Source organism: Numida meleagris, chromosome 6, assembly GCF_002078875.1.
Source record: "Numida meleagris isolate 19003 breed g44 Domestic line chromosome 6, NumMel1.0, whole genome shotgun sequence".
Taxonomy (NCBI): Eukaryota; Metazoa; Chordata; class Aves; order Galliformes; family Numididae; genus Numida; species Numida meleagris.
Genome location: NC_034414.1, coordinates 7,544,754 through 7,563,535, shown reverse-complemented (window position 1 = coordinate 7,563,535; position 18,782 = coordinate 7,544,754). Strand labels below are relative to the sequence as shown.

At 39.3% G+C, this 18,782-nt stretch overlaps 1 protein-coding gene across 9 annotated transcripts in view; it reads left to right on the top strand.

Annotated features, from left to right (window-relative positions):
- The window catches only part of ARNTL (aryl hydrocarbon receptor nuclear translocator like), a 46,385-nt gene extending 27,957 nt beyond the window's left edge, over window positions 1-18,428 (top strand). For 6 of the 9 annotated variants that reach the window (XM_021403645.1, XM_021403644.1, XM_021403646.1 and 3 more), the window contains 16 exons: window positions 95-115; window positions 984-1,022; window positions 1,341-1,382; window positions 2,331-2,488; window positions 4,623-4,702; window positions 5,688-5,780; window positions 6,682-6,799; window positions 9,039-9,188; window positions 10,555-10,801; window positions 12,686-12,792; window positions 13,136-13,286; window positions 13,752-13,840; window positions 14,368-14,476; window positions 15,853-15,946; window positions 17,197-17,299; window positions 17,775-18,428. In XM_021403645.1, coding sequence (XP_021259320.1) covers window positions 95-115; window positions 984-1,022; window positions 1,341-1,382; window positions 2,331-2,488; window positions 4,623-4,702; window positions 5,688-5,780; window positions 6,682-6,799; window positions 9,039-9,188; window positions 10,555-10,801; window positions 12,686-12,792; window positions 13,136-13,286; window positions 13,752-13,840; window positions 14,368-14,476; window positions 15,853-15,946; window positions 17,197-17,299; window positions 17,775-17,935 — 1,762 coding nt within the window. In that variant the 3' untranslated portion in view covers window positions 17,936-18,428. The remainder of the gene's footprint in view (window positions 1-94; window positions 116-983; window positions 1,023-1,340; window positions 1,383-2,330; window positions 2,489-4,622; window positions 4,703-5,687; window positions 5,781-6,681; window positions 6,800-9,038; window positions 9,189-10,554; window positions 10,802-12,685; window positions 12,793-13,135; window positions 13,287-13,751; window positions 13,841-14,367; window positions 14,477-15,852; window positions 15,947-17,196; window positions 17,300-17,774) is intronic. The other 3 variants (XM_021403638.1, XM_021403641.1, XM_021403640.1) reach the window with 3 other exon arrangements.

The following is an 18,782-nucleotide window of genomic DNA, read 5'->3' as shown; positions in this document are numbered from 1 at the left end:
AAATAGAATATAAATTAGCTTGAGAATTTCAACAGAAAATGAAAGACATTATTATTTCATATATATGGTGTACTTTATTTCTCTTTCTTTTCAGACTTGATGGCTTTCCTTTTGAGTAAGTATAAATATTTTTATAATTTGGTTTCACTTGAAAAAAGATGGCTTGATGTTTTTCCTTGCCTCCCCTCCCCTTTGCCTAAATTTTCTGATAAAAAATAAACCAGAATAAGGCAGGCTTAAGAGTGCCCCTGTAAGCACAGTTGTACAGATTTATCTATATCAAAACATCCTCTTCCTCATGCTTTTGTCTAACAGCCCTGTAGCCTTAGGCATTTTTTTCAGACATTGAGACAAAAGTTGTACTACTTCAAAATGTGTCTCCTTAGCTTTATACCCTCTCCTATCCACTCTGTGCATTTGGCTCTTTCCAGTGTTGCAATGCATTATGTTGGTCTAGATTATTGCCATCTCCTATCCCGAAATGAACCATGGTAAGGCACAACGAGGTTTAGGACACACAGGCACAAGTGAATTCCGGGCAAACTGTGCGTTCTGTAGTGGGCATTTTGATAACTGCCTATGTTTAAACGTCTAACTGTAGTAAACGCAAGTTAGTAGCCCTCATTCTGGTGAAGGCATGGAAGAGATCTGCTCTGATAAGTCCTTTTTGTTTTTATCCCTCTAGTTAACTGGAAAACATTTTTATAACAGATGATGTCTTTGAACTGCAGTATGTTTTACTGTCAAACATATCAAACTGTGCCATTTTGTTTGCTTCGAAAGGAATGCAACTGATTTTAAGAAAATGGTATAATACTCCAGAAAATGCTTTAGTTTTTCCACGTTCTTGCTCTTAAATTCTTCTTTTTGTTTTCAGGATTTAAGGGTGACAGGAACAATCGATTCTAATTTTATGATAGTTTACTAACAGCCTTGCTAATCCTGCTTAATTTGTGATACATTGCTTTATTCTGTTTTTGCAGGGAAGGTATGGATACAGATAAAGATGACCAACATGGAAGGTACTGTAGACATGGTCACTAAACTGTTTGTTTTACGGTACTGATATAGGATCTGTTTTCAGTGTCACTTTGGTCAGGTGTCTCAAATTGTTTCTTTTTTGGGACAAAGGCATGAGACTGTTGCATGAAGTGAAAGAGTTGAAGAAAATATCCAACGCTTTGAGCACTGCCACAGTATAATTAATAACGTTATTTTCTGAGGAAAGGCTAAATAAATATTCTAATCTTAAAAATTATTTTAATGAAGATCATTAGGTACATAAGATGCATTACAAATTGTTTTCAGTACTGTAACTTTGTGATATCATTTCTTAACAGACTGGAGTACGCAGACCAACAAGGAAGAATAAAAAATGCAAGGTAATACTTTCAGCAAGCATGAAAAGAGTTTGCCTTTTGCCACACGTGAAATACTTGTGTGTGTTTTACCTTGAGAATTGTCTTTTCTAGCATGGACCTTCTCTTTGTTTTCCTTCACTTTGCGTCACTAAGTTTTTTTCATATATAAACTACATATAGTTTTGTGGAAGTGCTGAGAGGTACCTTTGTTTTAGTCACTTCTGTCAGTGTTAGCATGAAAATTGTAGCCTGCACATGTTTCTTAAATGTTACATTCTTTCAAACTCAGAAGTGGGTTACAAAGTGTTAATAGTGACTCTTAAGTTGTGAAAATAGGGAACAAAAATTAAATGATTAAGTGTTTGCCATCGGTTTTCCTGGTTAGGAAGAGCTTAGTTCGAAATTATCTCAGATATCTCAAAGGGAAAGCTGTAGGATGATTAGAAGACATACAGCCACAGCAAGAGAGAGTTTTAAATACTGCTATGTTGAGGTAGCATACTAATACAAATACGTGGTTGAATGCATTATTCAATGATTATATGCACTGGAATTTCCTTACATGTGATCTTTATGATTCCTGATAAGTTTCACTGTATGTTGGGGGGGGGGGAAATAAAAAAAAGAGTTGCGCAGCATTGGAAATCTCTAGGCAATTTCGTTGTTGAGTGGATTGTTTCAGAACTGAGGGTACAGTGTACTGTACGGGCAACACTACGTGTGTTTTCTGGTGAATGAGAGCCAAGTGCTGCAGCCCTACCCGTTGCTTGTAACTGTTACCACTCACATAATGAGCATATCATTCTATGAAAAAGTCTGTATGTACATTTTATGGGGCTGAGAGGGTGACTTAATTATGAGGAGGATGTTACTTTTTGTTTTATTATATAGGATTGGGGAATTTTTCTTTGTTAATACAGTTTATTTGCTCACGCTTTTCTGTTTTTCCTTCCTACCTTGCTTGTTTAGGGAGGCTCATAGTCAAATTGAAAAAAGGCGTAGAGATAAAATGAACAGTTTTATAGATGAACTGGCATCCTTGGTACCAACGTGCAACGCTATGTCTCGAAAGCTAGATAAACTCACTGTACTGAGAATGGCAGTCCAGCATATGAAAACATTACGTGGTAAGTTGACTGGTGGGGAGCAGAGAGAACAGGGCTGGAGGGTGATAAAATGGGGTTTCCTCAAAGCTGTCTCTGTTTTTACTCTCTGTTTCTTGCCCTTTTGACAAAGACGAGTAGCCCTAGTCTTGTCTGGTGTGGTTATACTTGGGGAATTTCAAGGGCTTTTATTTAAGGGAATGAAAGAACTTGTACTTGGCAAATTTACCTGAGCAGCTTAAAATAAGCTGTGTTTTCAAGTATGGGGGGAAGATGTGTAACCTTCCAGCAAAGCAGGTTCTAAATTTTGGAGCTTTGAGGGTTTCTTGTTTTTTGAAGAGGTGGCATTTGAAAGATACATCTTCTCAGTCTTCTGCTGTAGCAGTTTTTTCCTGCGTGAAAGAACTGATGTAAGCAAGCTGTCCCTACCCTGGAGCTACGTGTTCTGCTGGAGCCCTGTATTTGCATCATCTCTGCACTGTGCTGGTTCAAGCTGAAATTCTCTTTGGAACTCTTTACCTGATTGTCTCATCTTTGAATGCTTGCAGCAGCACTTTCGTATGCTTAGGCCCTTCATCAGATACAGCCACAAAGGTTTTTGCCTTTCCTCTTACTTACTTCTGTAGATACCATTACCAAAAGAAAATATAATTAAGATACTTTTTATTTTCTATCTCTTTCCTTAGAAATATCTTCAAACTTACAGGTATATATCATCTTTGGCACTCTTTTTCCTACAGAAGCTGTAAGAATGCAAATATTCCATGACCTAGAACAAAGAAGGCAGTTTGTGTGGGCTACTGAGTTTGAGGTGGAAGTCATGCAAAGGCACACGCTGCCAACTGTACATTCCAGCTCAAGGTGTGGTTAGTTTGTTTTAATATCAAGCTACCATGTAAGGGATGCAGCCTCCCTTTCCCCTCTCTCTTGCAGCTGAGCAACTGCAGGATGACTTGGTTTGTGGTCCGACATCCTGATCTAGCAGGGAAATTTGCGATGAGAAAAGAATGATTTTCCATTAGCTGACCTGATGGATCAGCATCAGTGAATGCAACCAAAGCGAGGCAGCTGAGGCTTGTGGGAGGAAGGAACAAGGGCTTCGGCTGTAATCCACTGCTGAATCTTGCATGGCACTGATCACTGTTCTTAGGTCGGCCATGCGCAAGACTTAACTTGGATAGAGAGATTAGATTTTAGGTGTGAGTAATATTCCTGCAGGATTTGTGATGTTTTGTGTTGATACCTTTGGCTATTCGTGAGAGAACGAGGAGTACTTTGAGACTTCAGTTTTAGTCAGTTTCTTTTACAAGGACTGAAGTAGGGACATATGTGGGTTTCAAAAAGTTCAAAGAGAACTAGCAAAGTTCTGTGTGTCCTAAAGCCCCACGGAAGAGTGAATCAGTTGCTGGATACATTCTGTGATGCTGGTGAAAGCTTTAAGCCTTCAAGAAGTACGCTTCAGGATGCTGCTAAGTTACAGAAGGAGTCACTGTTGTAGTTTCTAGGAGACCTGGCATCTTCTAGTCATGTTTATCCTAGCATTTTTGTAAGGTGGAGCTTTTCCTGCTGCTGTCATTTGATTAAGCTAGTACCTCATAGCAGATCAGCGGTTGCTAATTTGACTCTATTGTCTTTATGAAGCGAACAGGATGAAAGTAATTACTCTTGAATAAATAGATGGCTCGTTTGCTGTTTTTTTGCTTTTTGCATTGGTAAGGTCAGTGTAGCGTTTGTTTTTTGTCTTTAGTGTGGAATGAGATAACTGATTTGTAAGCAGTTCTCTGACAATCTATTTATATCACCTCATCGCATTTCTATTCTTTAATTTCTTTCTTTCCATTTCTTGTAGGAGACTAGAACATAAATCAGGCAGAGCATTTGGGTCAAAAATATGTCAAAGAACACTTACATCTCAGAAGTCATTTAACTTGTTGCTACATAATGCAATATTTTTGCTTTCAGCTAAAAAGCTTCATCCTTTTGTAAGTTAATACCAACAGAGTTCATCGTATTGATAAAATGAAACAAAAATCAACTTCCATTTTAAAGAACAGGTGAAATGAATAACGGCTTAAAAAGGAAGCAAAGGAAAATTGCTCATTGAAGTGTGCATTGTTTATGTCACAAATTGTGATCTGGGGTTTTTGTTTTTCTTTAGGTGCTACAAACCCATATACAGAAGCCAACTATAAGCCTGCTTTTCTGTCAGATGATGAATTAAAACATCTTATACTCAGGGTATGTTTCGGCTTGTAATTATGAGATACTCATGGCTGTGAATGTAATTCTTCCGTGGCAAAACACCAGTATTTTTCTGCCTTTTGTCGCAGCTTAAGAGTGTTGTGATTACAGAGAATAATGTAGAAATCTGTAAGACCTTTGCACAAAGTCACTAGGTTTTAAAGATGACTAACAGCTCTGAAATTAAGCAAAAGGATTTTAGGGGGAGGTCTGAAGAAAACGGTATTTTGATAGTGACTATATGAATTTTCAGTTATTTCACAAAACAGACTAAAATTACATTAAAAAAGAATTCTGACAGACTTTCTGTCACGTGCTACAAGATATTTAGCACATAATGATATAGGAATGCTTTGTTTTGAGGTCACTGATGTAACGTGACATGGTATGTTTGGCTCCTTGCTGTGTACTTCTATAGCATGAAGAGTATATATTGCTATTATAAGTTGTGAAGCACTGCAGTGTTCAGATGCAGCACATTTGGAATTGAATTTCTGCAGCATTGTGACTTTAGAGCTATAAAGTTAGGGCCTAATCCTGCATGCTTGTATCTGGGTGAAAAATAGGATTTTCAAAATGGGAACAATTTGCCTACGGACACACAAATAAATACCCAGATTATTTTGGTTTCCAAAATAGGAACTATGGAATAAATGCATTTAAAATACTGTTTTAAAAAGAAAAGACATTATTAAACATAATTGTAATATTTCTGGACAAAATATGGATGCATTCTTCTAATAAAAGTGAATGCAGATTCTGGGCACAGTTCCCAGAATGATGCCAGGAATATTAGATGAAAAATAAAACCCCAAAAATCTTATTTCATACCTTGTCTGTTGACTCAGTTATCTCTGAATGTTAAGAGAGTTCTCCTAGTGTGGAAATCCTGCTACATACAAAGTGGCCTTAAAGGTTTTAATGATGCGGTGAAGATGTATAATGTAGTAATGTACTTCCCCTCTGCCCCCCTCAAAATTAGGCAGCAGATGGATTTCTTTTTGTTGTGGGCTGTGACAGAGGGAAGATACTGTTTGTTTCAGAATCTGTCTTCAAGATCCTCAACTACAGTCAGGTATTCTTTTCCATTTTAAGTAGTGTTGGGCCTTAAAGGATTTGAAAGCTATTTTATTATTATGCATTTATACGGGAGGGGTTTTTGTGTGAATAGTCTGTCCTGAAAGCTGAGATTTTTTGCAAAGAAAACTTTTCTCTGTCGTGCTATTAGACAAGATTGCTTCTGGCTTCCATTGAAATGAAGGAGGTAAAAAGGTACTAACTTTGCTTCACTGATTGTGACGCATTCTGTTTGGGTTTTCACCATCAGACTTGCAAAGTGCTCACTAATTTGGCTTGTACGCAAATATTGAAAAATCGGCCTGAGGTTTTTCCAATAGCTTTACATGAATTTTCCAACTTGGTTAGATTCCTGTTCTGTTTTTGCTAGCATTCTTACTGATGGAAACTGGGAAACAATTGTAACAAAGCCAGGATTTTAATACATGCTTAGCATGAGGCGTAACTTAGAATGTATACTGTAAAAATAAGTCTTCGTTCTTTCTCTTGCCTGCCCTCCTTTCCAACTTGAAAAACTGTATTAGCTTCAAAAGTTTTCATCAGCCATCCTTTAGTTAGGTATTTACTAAATGCCAACTAATTGTGTAAATATTAAAAAGGAACATTTGCAATTATGATTTCAAATGTGTAGCACCCAAAATGAAGCTGAAAAGAAACTGGAATATCTGTTGTTGGCGGATTGAGCATGCTATTTTTGTAAAACTCTGACTGAAAATAATGAAAGTACTTACTATGAAATGTAGCCGTAACTGCGGTGAAAACTAATACCTTCCATTTAATCCTGGATCTGAGATGTTTGATGTTCATTGGTTAGACCAGTTCTTTGTAACTGATGCTAAAATTGGGAAAATATACGGTACAATTATTTTAATTTTTGACTGAATATTCAATCCCTACAGAATGATTTAATTGGTCAAAGTTTATTTGACTACCTTCATCCTAAAGACATTGCCAAAGTGAAGGAGCAGCTATCTTCTTCTGACACTGCACCACGAGAAAGGCTTATAGATGCAAAAAGTGAGTGTTATTTCTTCTGAACAATATTGCCATATGTTTGCCAAACGTGCAAAGTGTTTGTGGGGGGTGCTGTTTGGATTGCATGTCATGCCAAGGAAGAGAGAGAAGAAAAAGTATAAATTAGATTCCTGAACGTGGGTTTTTCAAGCCCTGCAGTAGATGCATTAGTTTAGCTGTCTTTGCTTGAGAGATATTGTCTCTTTTCCAGGCACCAAAAGTGTTCTTTTTTTCCCCACTAAAACATATGAAATGTTTGTTCTAATCTTTCATTCTCAGTGGTCAGAATACACGCAGTGTTATTGTGGTTATCTGTAGCTATCAGTTGCAACAAAGGACTTCTTTTTTTTCCCAATTCCAACAATGAAGTAACCTTTCCCTTACAATGTTTTTCACCCAGTCCTTGGAATCATTTCCTACTACGTCTTTTACTTCTACTCCATTCTGGTGTTTTAAAGTAGTTCTGTATCTGTGTTGTTTAGAGGTGTGCGGGTATTTAATTCACTCTTGTAACAGGAGTCTGCACTGCTTATGTAGAAAGTGGTATCTTATAACTGCAAATTTCCAACTTGTTAAGTCTCAAGCTTGTTAGAAGCAGATATCTATAGGACTTCATCTCAAAAAAAAACACCAGCTCAACTTCAGAAAGTGGAGCTAGGGGTCATTCCAGGGCAGTGAGCCCAGAGGCTCAGGCTGGCTCAGCTGAAGTTTCTCTGTCTCTTGGCTTTGTCTGGTCATCAAACATGTTTATCCAGTGCTATCCTCTCCTCTGTACGCCTCTGACAAAGTCAGGGCAAAAATACAACAATTTACAGTCTTCCTATCCACTGCAACAGACCAAGTGTAAGGTTTTTGGAACAAATGTTCTTAAGAGTACTGGTATTTATTTATTTATATTTTTATCTTGGCATAAGTGACTCCGGCACAACTTGTACTTTCGCCACTGAACAGCAATTTAGACTGCGTGTGGTGCAGGACAGTCTGACCTCCTTGACGTGACCTCGCTCAATTCTAGTTTCGACAGAGGCACTCTTAACACTAAAACATGGGCATCACCATTTTCCTCCTTGCATTAAAAACCTACAGTGTCCTAGAAGGTTTTGTATGTGTTTATAGCTGTTCATTTATACGTATCCCCATGCAGAAGTGGTTGAAGTGGGCAGCAAGCTATGGAAAAGTTGCCGTGTGATTTAAATTCATCAGTTCTTAGAGAACTGTCCTCTGGAGCTCCTGCTGCCTCGCTATACCCCATGCTCCCAATGTCTGCCAAGCACTCTGTAGCAGCGCTCTGTTGCTGGCTTCCAGATTTGACATGCATTTTCATAGCATTTTTGTCTAGTGATTTTCCACAGAAAATAATCTAAGAATCTCCTGCAAGTATATGATAAAGATCAGGACTCGCTGCTAGGGCATCGTCATATGAACTTAATTCTTTGAGGAAGAGATTCTTCTTACACTTAACGAGAGGTCTTGGGGATTTGCAGTCCCTGTGTATGTCACTGCTACCCTTTCGCGCTCCATCATAGAATCAGACAATGCCTTGTGTTGGAAGGAACCTTAAAGCTCCTCCAGTTCCAACTCCTCTGCCTTGGACAGGGGCACCTCCCACTAGATCAGCTTGCCCAGGCCCCCAGCCTGGCCTTGAAAGCCTCCCTCAACCGCCTTCACGCTTCATTGCCAGAAATCTGATATCTGGAGACACCGCATTTGAGGGAGTCCTGGGATGACACTGAACCTATTCTGCTCTTTGCATGAGTATATGTGCTCTCTCAGTGCATTCTGTGATTAAATAAGTCTTCTGATAGGAAGGGTCATGGGTGTACTGAATGACTATACATAAGAAGTACTGCTCTATGTATAAACTCTATTTTTAATCAGTTGATTAGTGTTCAAAGAAATCATGTCTATTGCAAAACTTGATTAGACTTTAACAATCTATTTCTTCTAAGCTAAGACTGTGTTCTCAAGCTTGCATCAGTGTTTTCACAGTAGAAAATGTAATCAGAAATTCTTCTAATGTTCATGTGGTCAGCTGAGTCAGTTAGTATCCTGCAGATGGTCACTTAAATGAAAATCTCCAGAATAGCACCTCTGCTTCTGAAGGAGATAGAACAGTTGGGACTTCTGCAGAAGTCCTAGTAAAGTTAAAACCTCATACAGTTTGGTTATGTGATGTAAACATTTTTATGGTTACCTTTTAACCCAACAAAGGCAGCTTCCTCACTCCCTCTGTTTGCTACAGCTGGACTCCCAGTTAAAACTGATATAACACCCGGGCCATCACGACTATGTTCTGGAGCAAGGCGGTCCTTCTTTTGTAGGATGAAGTGCAACAGACCTTCAGTGAAAGTAGAAGACAAGGATTTTCCTTCAACCTGTTCAAAGAAGAAAGGTAACGATTATGTATTTTATTATCAAATGTAACGGCTGTCAGGCTTTTTTTTAATATAACTGCTCACTTGCAGTGGTTAAGTTCTTGATATTTACTGAATAGTGTCAATGTTTTTTTTAAGATACTGTAGTATGAACTATGTTTTGATCTGTTACATTTTCCTTTTCATACCATTTCCGTTCCACACTCCCCTTACTTATTGTACTGGTACATAAAGCCAAATTCTCCTCTCTGCTTTCCTGAAATTGTTGTGGGCAGTTCCTGCTGGTGGTTCTGGTGTGGTTATTTCATCTTCAGATGCCAGTGCTAACAGTCAGTCTTCACCTTCTAGCCCACATCTCCAGTAAAGGGAAGCATTCTGTGTTTCTGGTCCATATTTAACAAGCAGTGTTTGGATGGACAGCCAACTTAGAACATGAGTTTATTTGGAGTTTGTCTGTGATTCAGTAAATTCTGAGTCCTGCAAACGTAGTATTTCTGCACCAGAAATATTTGGTCATACTGTTACCTGTGATTTTAATATATTGTTTTTCCTCTGCAAGGTATTATTGCAGACATGTTGGAATATATATTTAGTCCAAGGTTGAAAGTTTCTTCTTTTGAATACTTAGGACATTTTATATTAGTTAAAGTAGAAAGTGTCAACTAGAGACGGCAACTTCAGTGTTTTGTCTCTGGATGTGACAGCTGCTCCAAGTACTGCCCACTAATTTCAGACATAGCTTCAACCTTCTATCACACTTCAGTGCTCATCCCCGAGTAAATCGCTTTGTGCAGTTAGGCACAAGGTTTTTTCTCTGCCTTTCTGTCAAAGTCTTCTTCCTTGCAGTCGTAAGGCCTGCTCAGTGCTGAGTAGTTTGAGTTCTCCTTTCAGATAGTGACTGTATTACTTGTCACTGTGAACCTTAGTCTTTACCCCTACGGACAGCTTGTCCTCCATACACCCAGACAGTATATTTTCTGACAGCCAAATTGGTTTTATTATTTGTAGGAGCCTCATGCTAAGTTGGAAAATAAGTCTTATTTACTTATTAATAAATATGACCCTATTTTCCTCAAACAATCCTTTAGGTTACTACTATTCTTCGGTGAAATAAGATGTGATGCAGTTTCTACCTAAAGGTGATCAGAAGAGTTCTTGGTTTGAACTATGTGGTGTTTCACTATAGACACTGATTTTGTTGAGGTAAACCATATATTGATGTACCTCAGATGAGCTGTGTTGAAGCAGGAGTAAGAGAAATCCCCTAGTGAGCAGTATCACAGATATTCCCAATAAGGAGGTGAATTTTCTCAGAACTGAGAGGTGAAGTTCTCCAAAAGCAGCATCGGTAGCCTAACTGCTTTTTTGTTCTTGTTTTTGTAGCAGACCGCAAAAGCTTCTGCACTATCCACAGTACGGGATATTTAAAAAGCTGGCCACCAACAAAAATGGGACTAGATGAAGATAATGAGCCGGATAACGAGGGTTGTAATTTAAGCTGTCTTGTTGCAATTGGTCGGCTGCATCCTCATGTAGTACCACAGCCAGTCAATGGTGAGATCAGGGTGAAACCTACAGAATATGTTTCTCGACACGCAATAGATGGAAAATTTGTTTTTGTAGACCAGAGGTAAGAGTACTTCTAATAACTGCCACAATAAGTCACTGTCCAGCACTGACTTACTGCTAGCGTGATGTATTTAAAGAACTGTACATATTATTGAAAAAAGAGATGTCTGATCTTTTCAGCTTTGTACTAAATCCCAGCTGTAAGTTATTCTGCTTTTGAGACTTAGCACAAAGCGACTACCGTGTACTTATTAGGTACTACTGATCAAATCATAAAAGCTCCGAAACTGTGGCTTACTAGGCAGAATAATCCAGATATCATTTCTGCCCATTTATTAGGGGGATGTATATACGTAATCCTCAGAAGAATACGCTATCTTATTTTGTTACTGGAGTTTGTAATTATAGCAGTTAGTTGTTTGAAATCTTTTGCAACTGCTACATGGATAAGTTTTATTGCATACTGTACGTCAGGCTTTGATAGTGAATTCATTTCTGTAAGCGTCTACCTGGACATATTGTACTAAGTTAATACTTCAGCACGTGATCTTTCGTATTTATAAGAAATAGAACTTTTCATAAGCTTTACTTCTTGGAATAGGTTTGAGAATGTGGACCAGGGCTGGTATCCTTTTTTCAAACATCAATTTTATTACCTACTTACATATTTATTAAGGCTAATTGTTATTAATGAAGAAAAAATTCCTTGAATTTTCTTACTTTGCAAGGAGATGTGACCTGGGCCTTCTTTCAAAATAACTGACATTCTTAAGGGAAAAGGAGCGGTTGGAGGATGTTAATGGAGGGGATGGGTTGGTTGAGAAGGGCTCTTTTGTTTCCCTTCCACGCCAAGATGGGTTGAGACTGCCCAGCTGAGACTGTTTCACATTGTCTGTAGCTTAGGCACAATTATTTACAACGTAAAAAAGCCCAGGCTCCAAATTCTGCCAGAATCTGCCTGCTGGAATTTGTTCCTGGGGTGTGTCTGTTGTCAGCTGATTTCTAGTGGACTTTGAGAGGAAACAGAGCTGGTAGTATTAAGGAGTAAGCGATATCTTTTTTAATGGCATCTGTCTGACTGGAGTGGTTGTTTTTATTTTCTTTTGGTTTTAATTTCATAGTAAGTTATTTGAAATACCTGTTCTTCTGCAGCAGTACTGCTAACTAGTGGTCATTACATGAGCTGGGAGAGCATTCACAGCCTTTCTGCTGCTCAGCAAGTGAGTCGTGCTGTGATGCCAAGTTTCATTTTCAAAAGATCAAACCTACTCTTCCAGGGGATACTGAAGTCTTTCCAAAATAACAACCCAGAAAATGTTGACCAGTTGAATTCAAACTCTTATACTCTATTTAACTGTTTTATAGATGAAAAATATGTCTGAATGTTAAATCTGAATTCTTTTGGCCCCAGCTTAAACCCATTATGACCACGTGAACAGCTTGTATCTGTTCTGTTTTGTGCTAGCACTCCTTTGAGAAGGGAGGCACAACCGGAATGAAATAGCCTTCTTGTGCAGGTTAAGGAGGGAGCTCAAGCAGTTCTTCGAACCTTACATGTCCGTTTTTCAAAGGCACCTGAGAGGGAAAGGGCGCTAATATCTTGTAGCTGTTAAAAGATATTTGGCAGCTTTATTCAGGTTTAACTTCTCAGAACTACAACATTCCTCCCAAGTAGTTCAGAAACTCTTATGTCCATAGTGGTGACAGGTCTGTTATAGTACCTGAGGGTCGTTGCTGTTATGTGTTTTTTAATTACCTGTGAATTAGAAAGAGCATTCTTAATGACATTTTTCTCTCTCATCTGAAAACAACTGTCAGCGATACTTACCCATTTTCAGAGTGAGTTTTAGTAAGCTGTCACGAATACTTTAACTTGAGAATAAGTTTTTTCTCTTTTTTATCTTTTTGGTTCTTTCCTCTCCCCCCTTCCCTTCCCATTCCCAAGGGCAACAGCCATTCTGGCATACTTACCCCAGGAACTTCTAGGTACTTCGTGTTATGAATATTTTCATCAAGATGACATAGGACATCTTGCAGAATGCCATAGACAAGGTATGATTATTAATAAATTGGGTAAATGAATTAAGAAAAAAATACCGGGAATGATCACATATTAAGAAAACTACTCAAATCTTTGCAAGCCTGCTTGTCTCTTTTTGTAAATGCTTTAATAGAGAACATGGTTTTGCATGCGCCAAGCAACATGCTTCTTAGACTTCCATGGATTTTCAGTGAATGCTTGAAGCTCCCACTGGGTAAGGGGGGGAAACTGCAGAAATAAGACTTTTCTCCATGCGTGCAGGGAGGAATTAACTGGATAGTTTTCTGTGATAAGGACTCCGCTTATGCAGTCATGCTGCTGTGTCACACAAAGTTACCGTCTGTCTGTTTTTAGTTTTGCAGACAAGAGAAAAAATTACAACAAACTGCTACAAGTTTAAAATAAAAGACGGTTCTTTTATTACCTTGAGGAGTCGCTGGTTCAGTTTCATGAACCCTTGGACCAAAGAAGTAGAATACATTGTCTCAACAAATACAGTTGTTTCGTAAGTATTTTCAACTTAGAAGATGCGCGTAAAAGCTGATTGTTTTGCACTATTGTCACATGAGGTTTGGTGTTCTCTTTCACTGGGAAAACCAGTGTGCCCATCTTTGTAGGGGCTTAACAAAGATGCATTTCTTGGCTCCTGTGGGTGGGATCTCCCATCTTCCACCTTTTTTTCCCCCCCCCCCTTGGGGGTTCTGCAGAGGTTCAGCGCCTTCACAGTGGAATAATTTCTGCAGAAGAGTTAAGTCTTGAGAGATGCTGCTTGGGTTCTGTACTGCATACTTTGAGTTGTAACCGTGTTTTCTTTCTGCTGTTTATCTAGCCTCTGTGTCAGTCACAACGTTTCTTTGTGTGATAGTGACTCAGGAGCTACTTGAACCCTGTAGCATTCTGTTCTGACACACTGCAGAGTGACTGTTCTGCAGGGCTTTCCATCGCTAATTCTCATTCTTGAAATCCACAGCACCAACGTACTTGACAGCGGAGACACAGCCTTCCCACAGCTTGCAACTTCTCCACATAGCATGGATAGCGTGCTTCAGGCTGGAGAAGGTAACTACTCTGCCGCTAGGAAAGTGGTGGCAGTCACGCCTACGTGCACAGATTTGTTGTAGTCTCGCACAGAGAACTTGTTAGTAGCGTAAAGAAAAATGTGGTTTGGGGCAAGAAAGACTGCTAATGCAGCTCTTGTCCGTGTTGTCTGTGCTGGCAAGTAGTTCGTTCAAAGTAAAGAATTAACAAGGCTGGAGATGAACCGGTTCAGCTCCAGAACAAAGCAGGTGTGATGAGCTATCCTTTACTAAGTCTGGACGAGAAGCTCTACCAGATGCTAGAAGCAGGCAGATTCTGATTAGAATGTGGGGTACCTAGCAGCACAGAGAGACATCTAAGAAATACAGCACAACTGAGGCTCAGTCAGGGCCTCCTATAGGTTTGAAGGTGCTCAAGAGGTGGTAGAATTGTAAGTGAACAAAGTTCATATAGTTCTGACCAGCTGCGGGATTCATACTTAGATATAAATGCTTTTTGGAAAATGTTTCTAAGTTGTCTCTGACCTTAAGCTACCTTCCTTGTTTCAGGTGGCCCAAAAAGGAGCCATCCTACTGTCCCTGGAATTCCAGGAGGAACAAGAGCTGGGGCAGGAAAAATAGGAAGGATGATTGCTGAAGAAATCATGGAAATTCACAGGTAAGAGAAAATAGCATGAAGTAAGAAATTAAGTATAGTTCTTTAAAATGAAATTAAAGAAGTTTTTCTTCAAGCTGAATACATAATGATGCAATTGCATTTCACAAGTAGACAGCTACAGATAGCTATTCAGAATACCTGAGGCAGTCAAAGCCAGAAGTGAAAGAAGGACAAAGTTTCAGCGTTCTGACTTCCTGCTTTAAAAGACCAGAAACAGTGGCAAAAAGAGCAGCTAACTGAAAACCAACTCCTTTACAGACTATTCTGAATCTCAGAACAGCCATCTCATCTCCATCCTGTCTGAGCTGTTATGTTCAGTGGGTGTCACTATTAATTTCTGTTGTCTAAGAATTCCCTTGATGATTTTAGTTTCGGGAATTGCTCCCCCCTTCCTGTAAAAGTGGTCTCATCCAACAGATGCTTAGCAGCAGTAATGTTTGCTGTTTCAGTCCCTCTCCTGTAGTTTCGTTTCTGCTCTAGGCCAAACACTACCTAAGGGAATAGCAGAGTTAGCATAAAAAGTGTGTTTCCTGTGTATAAGAATAGGAAGGAATGAAAAGCTATCGCTCAGGTTCAACCAATACTCTGAAACTTACCCCCCCCCCTTTCAGTAGCAGCAAAACACTTAATTAGCTTCACTAAGTGTAGTAGTATACCTTACCCCCCATGTTTCACTTCAAGAGCCTGGGTTAGTTCCAGTCCTTCTTGAGCAGCTGTTAGTATTTTCCAAAGCTGCCTTCTGTTCAGCTTTCCCAGGGGAACTCTGCCAAGGATGAGACTTCCTTCTCCACTGCTTTTCTCTGTAACTGCCTCACCTCCATTTAGTCTCAGGATTTTTTGGTTTTATAGTTAATACATTATTCTATAATAAAGAAAGGATATTTGTTCAAGTTAAGGAGAATTGAAATAAGAAATGCTGACTCAAAGGGTAGTAAATATGTATAATGTGTATGTATATAATAAACTATTCCATGCGTCCAGCACGCTTCTCTAGCAGTAGCCTATTTAACAAGTCTAGGTGAGTGTGATGGAGACAGCTCACACTGTTAGCTGGTAGAAGCTGAAGTACAATATAGAAGAAAAGAGGTTTCCTCGGTAAGCAGGATCATTTCCTTGCTCAGTCTCAGCAAAGGCTGCACAGAAGCATATAGGGGAAAGGAGGCTAGCATGGGCAGAAGGCAAAGTTTAAAGACTGAGCAAGCTGGACTAGTTACCCACAAACTTTATCTAGCTGTAAATTACAAGTTGCTACCAGTGTCTTGAATAATACTGAAAATTGAGGAAACTGTACAAATCAAGTATGCCACCTGGTACTAAGGTCAGCACCTGAGTCTCAGAGTTTCTGGTAAATTCATTCCCTGTTTCCCATGTGATAGGATAAGAGGATCGTCGCCATCTAGCTGTGGTTCAAGTCCCCTGAACATTACCAGCACACCACCGCCTGATTCCTCCTCCCCTGGAAGCAAGAAGGTAAGAACAAGCTTTGCAGACAGGCTTGTGACAGTAGTGGCAAGCATACTGAGATGATGCTTACAAAGTAACACGTGGTGCTGTACTCTCAAACCGCTTGGCTGAAGAAGTCTGAGAGCAGACAAAGAATTCTACTGTCCAAAATACCAATACCATTGTCTTTAAAGTGCAGAGACCAGTGATTCTTAACACTAACAGCTTTTGAAATCCACCTGCTCTTTGTTTTGGCCTTTTTTAATATTAAAAAACAGCTGCAAGGAACAGCTCTCCGGGCATCTCTCAATCGTCCAGAAACTCTTTCACACCACATACTGGTGAACACAGGAATTGCTATTGTTTGAGCACTCACGGTGTACAAATGAATCACAAGTCATACTGCACTGCTGTAGCACAAAATATGGCAATTAGATGCTTCACTGTGCACTGACATCTTATTTCTAAGTCAGAGCTACATACCTTCTAAGACTGCTTAAGTAGCATTCACATACCATTACTAACACTTAACTTCCCAACCACTTGTACTAGCTGCATTTTAGTCATCTAGTAAATTGCTACTTACAGTTGTCATATTCAAGACAAGAAGAGCACTTATCCAAATCCTTATTCTGTGGATTCAAACGCGGCCACAGCTTTAACTGTCTTTCCCAGGAATTACAGTGACTGTACTTAAGAATTAATTGACTGGAGCATATAATTGACAGTAAATATTTCTTTTTCTGGATTTCTTTGTTCTTAAAATAAAACTTCAAGTTGAAGCAGAGGTGTCATTCTAGAAATAGTCATTCTTGCTCATTCTGCTCAGCAGTAACTCAACACCTACGTATAGTAAGGGTTACTGTAACCTAGTAAAAGAGAGTACACATGCAGGGTTGGGTATTTCTAATAGCATAGCCTCTCAATATTTCTTTCTAGTTAGAAAACTAAGCTTGCTAGAAACAACACAAGTTCTAGATGATGCCACCTTCAAAAGGGAGCTCAGAAGTACTCACCTTCCAGTGTGTGCATTTCTGAGCCTTTGAAAACTGCAGTTCAGGTTCAGCTATTCCCTTGCTACTTGCTTAGAATTCCCTAAGAAGGTGCTTGTTTCTGCCTGCTCTGGTATCCACACTGCTGCTGTGCTCTGTACCTAAAAAAGCATTAGACTTGAAATCCAGGAGCAATGCTCAGCTATGCAGTCTCTCTCTACTATAAAACAGTTCAGACTTAACGCAATATTTCATGCTGTCTTATGGCTTCTCTTTTCTTTCAAGATCCTGAATGGTGGCACTCCAGACATTTCTTCAGCAGGACTACTATCTGGGCAAATCCAAGATAGCTCTGGTTACCCATATTCTGATAACTCCTCTATTCTTGGTAAGTGAAGGCATACCCAAACATGCCTCAACATCAGCTAAGCACACAGACAGCTGTAGCAAGATCAATGCTGTTAGCAATGATGTGCCTTTACCGTCTGCTGTACATAGCTGAGCAATGAAGCTTATGATCTACCATTGTGCCTTAAGAGGTAGCTACAAGAGGAGCCTGGTAGTCTACTTTACTAGCTTATTCCTTCAGTGTATTTGGAAGCCTCTTTTCTCTTGCTGAATCCACTTTTAAACAGCTGGGGAGGGGGAGAGAGGGTCATGGCCTGGTTATGTCTGAGAGGTGACCTAACCTTTGTACTCAGACTACCAGGTCTCAGATGTATCCCTGAATCTGGCTCTCAAATCTGTTCACACTCCCAAAATTGCTCAGCCAGTTCAGGTATTCTACTTCAAGTTATGTGGCAAGTGAAACAAAGAAAATAAAACAGCTTCTGCCGCCATACTTATCGTCTTTATGCTTACAGGGGAGAACTCCCATATAGGCATTGACATGATTGACAACGATCAAGGATCAAGCAGCCCTAGCAACGACGAAGCAGCGATGGCAGTAATAATGAGCCTTCTTGAAGCAGATGCAGGTCTTGGTGGCCCTGTAGATTTCAGCGATTTGCCGTGGCCCTTGTAAATGATGCACCTTGCTTCAACATCCAAATATCAAAGTGCATTTATTGGTGGAGTTCTACAGTCTGTGAAACTCGTTGGATGGAGAAGCTTTTATGTATGAATTTCATAAAAGCCATATCAGAACGCAACTCATTCTACCATGTGTAATGTCAGACAAAGTGGAATAACCCGCTACAGTGTTCCGTGTTGATCTGGTTAGCTGTGTATAGCTTGCAATACCTGTATATTTTGGATTCTGTTGTTTGAATTTTTTTTTTTTTAAAATCACTGTGCAACTCACTGGCATCAGTGGTAGCTTTTATATGCAAATGACCATTTCAGATGTATGGTGTGTTTTTACACTGCAAAACAGTCCCCATGTGGATATTTCTTATACTAATTGTACCATAAAGCTGTTTATTCTTTCTTGTAAGAATCCTTTACTATAAATATTGTTAAAGTGTAATGTATTAGACAGTTAAATATTTTTAAAATAAATGTTTCCCTTGTTCTAAGATGGAGCATTTACTTTGATAAATAAATTTGATAAAACCCTGCTGAAGATGCATGCTAGAAGCAGTTGCCTATTTATCATTTCTTTAGCTCTGGGGGCACACGAAGAAAAGCAATGCCTTACAGACACTTAAAGAACTCTTTCACTCACTGCATTTCTAAAGGAGCTCTTACCAATTTCCGTTTAAACTATGAAAAAAGCCCTTAAAACAACAAGGTGAGTTAAAACAGACAGTGTGACAAACTTCCCTGATTTCAGGAAATAACCAGTTTTCACTTTTATGCTTAAAGTCATCTCCAACCAGCCTGAAAGGAGCAAAAAACAGCTTCCAAACCTCCTCTGTATACTTCATCTC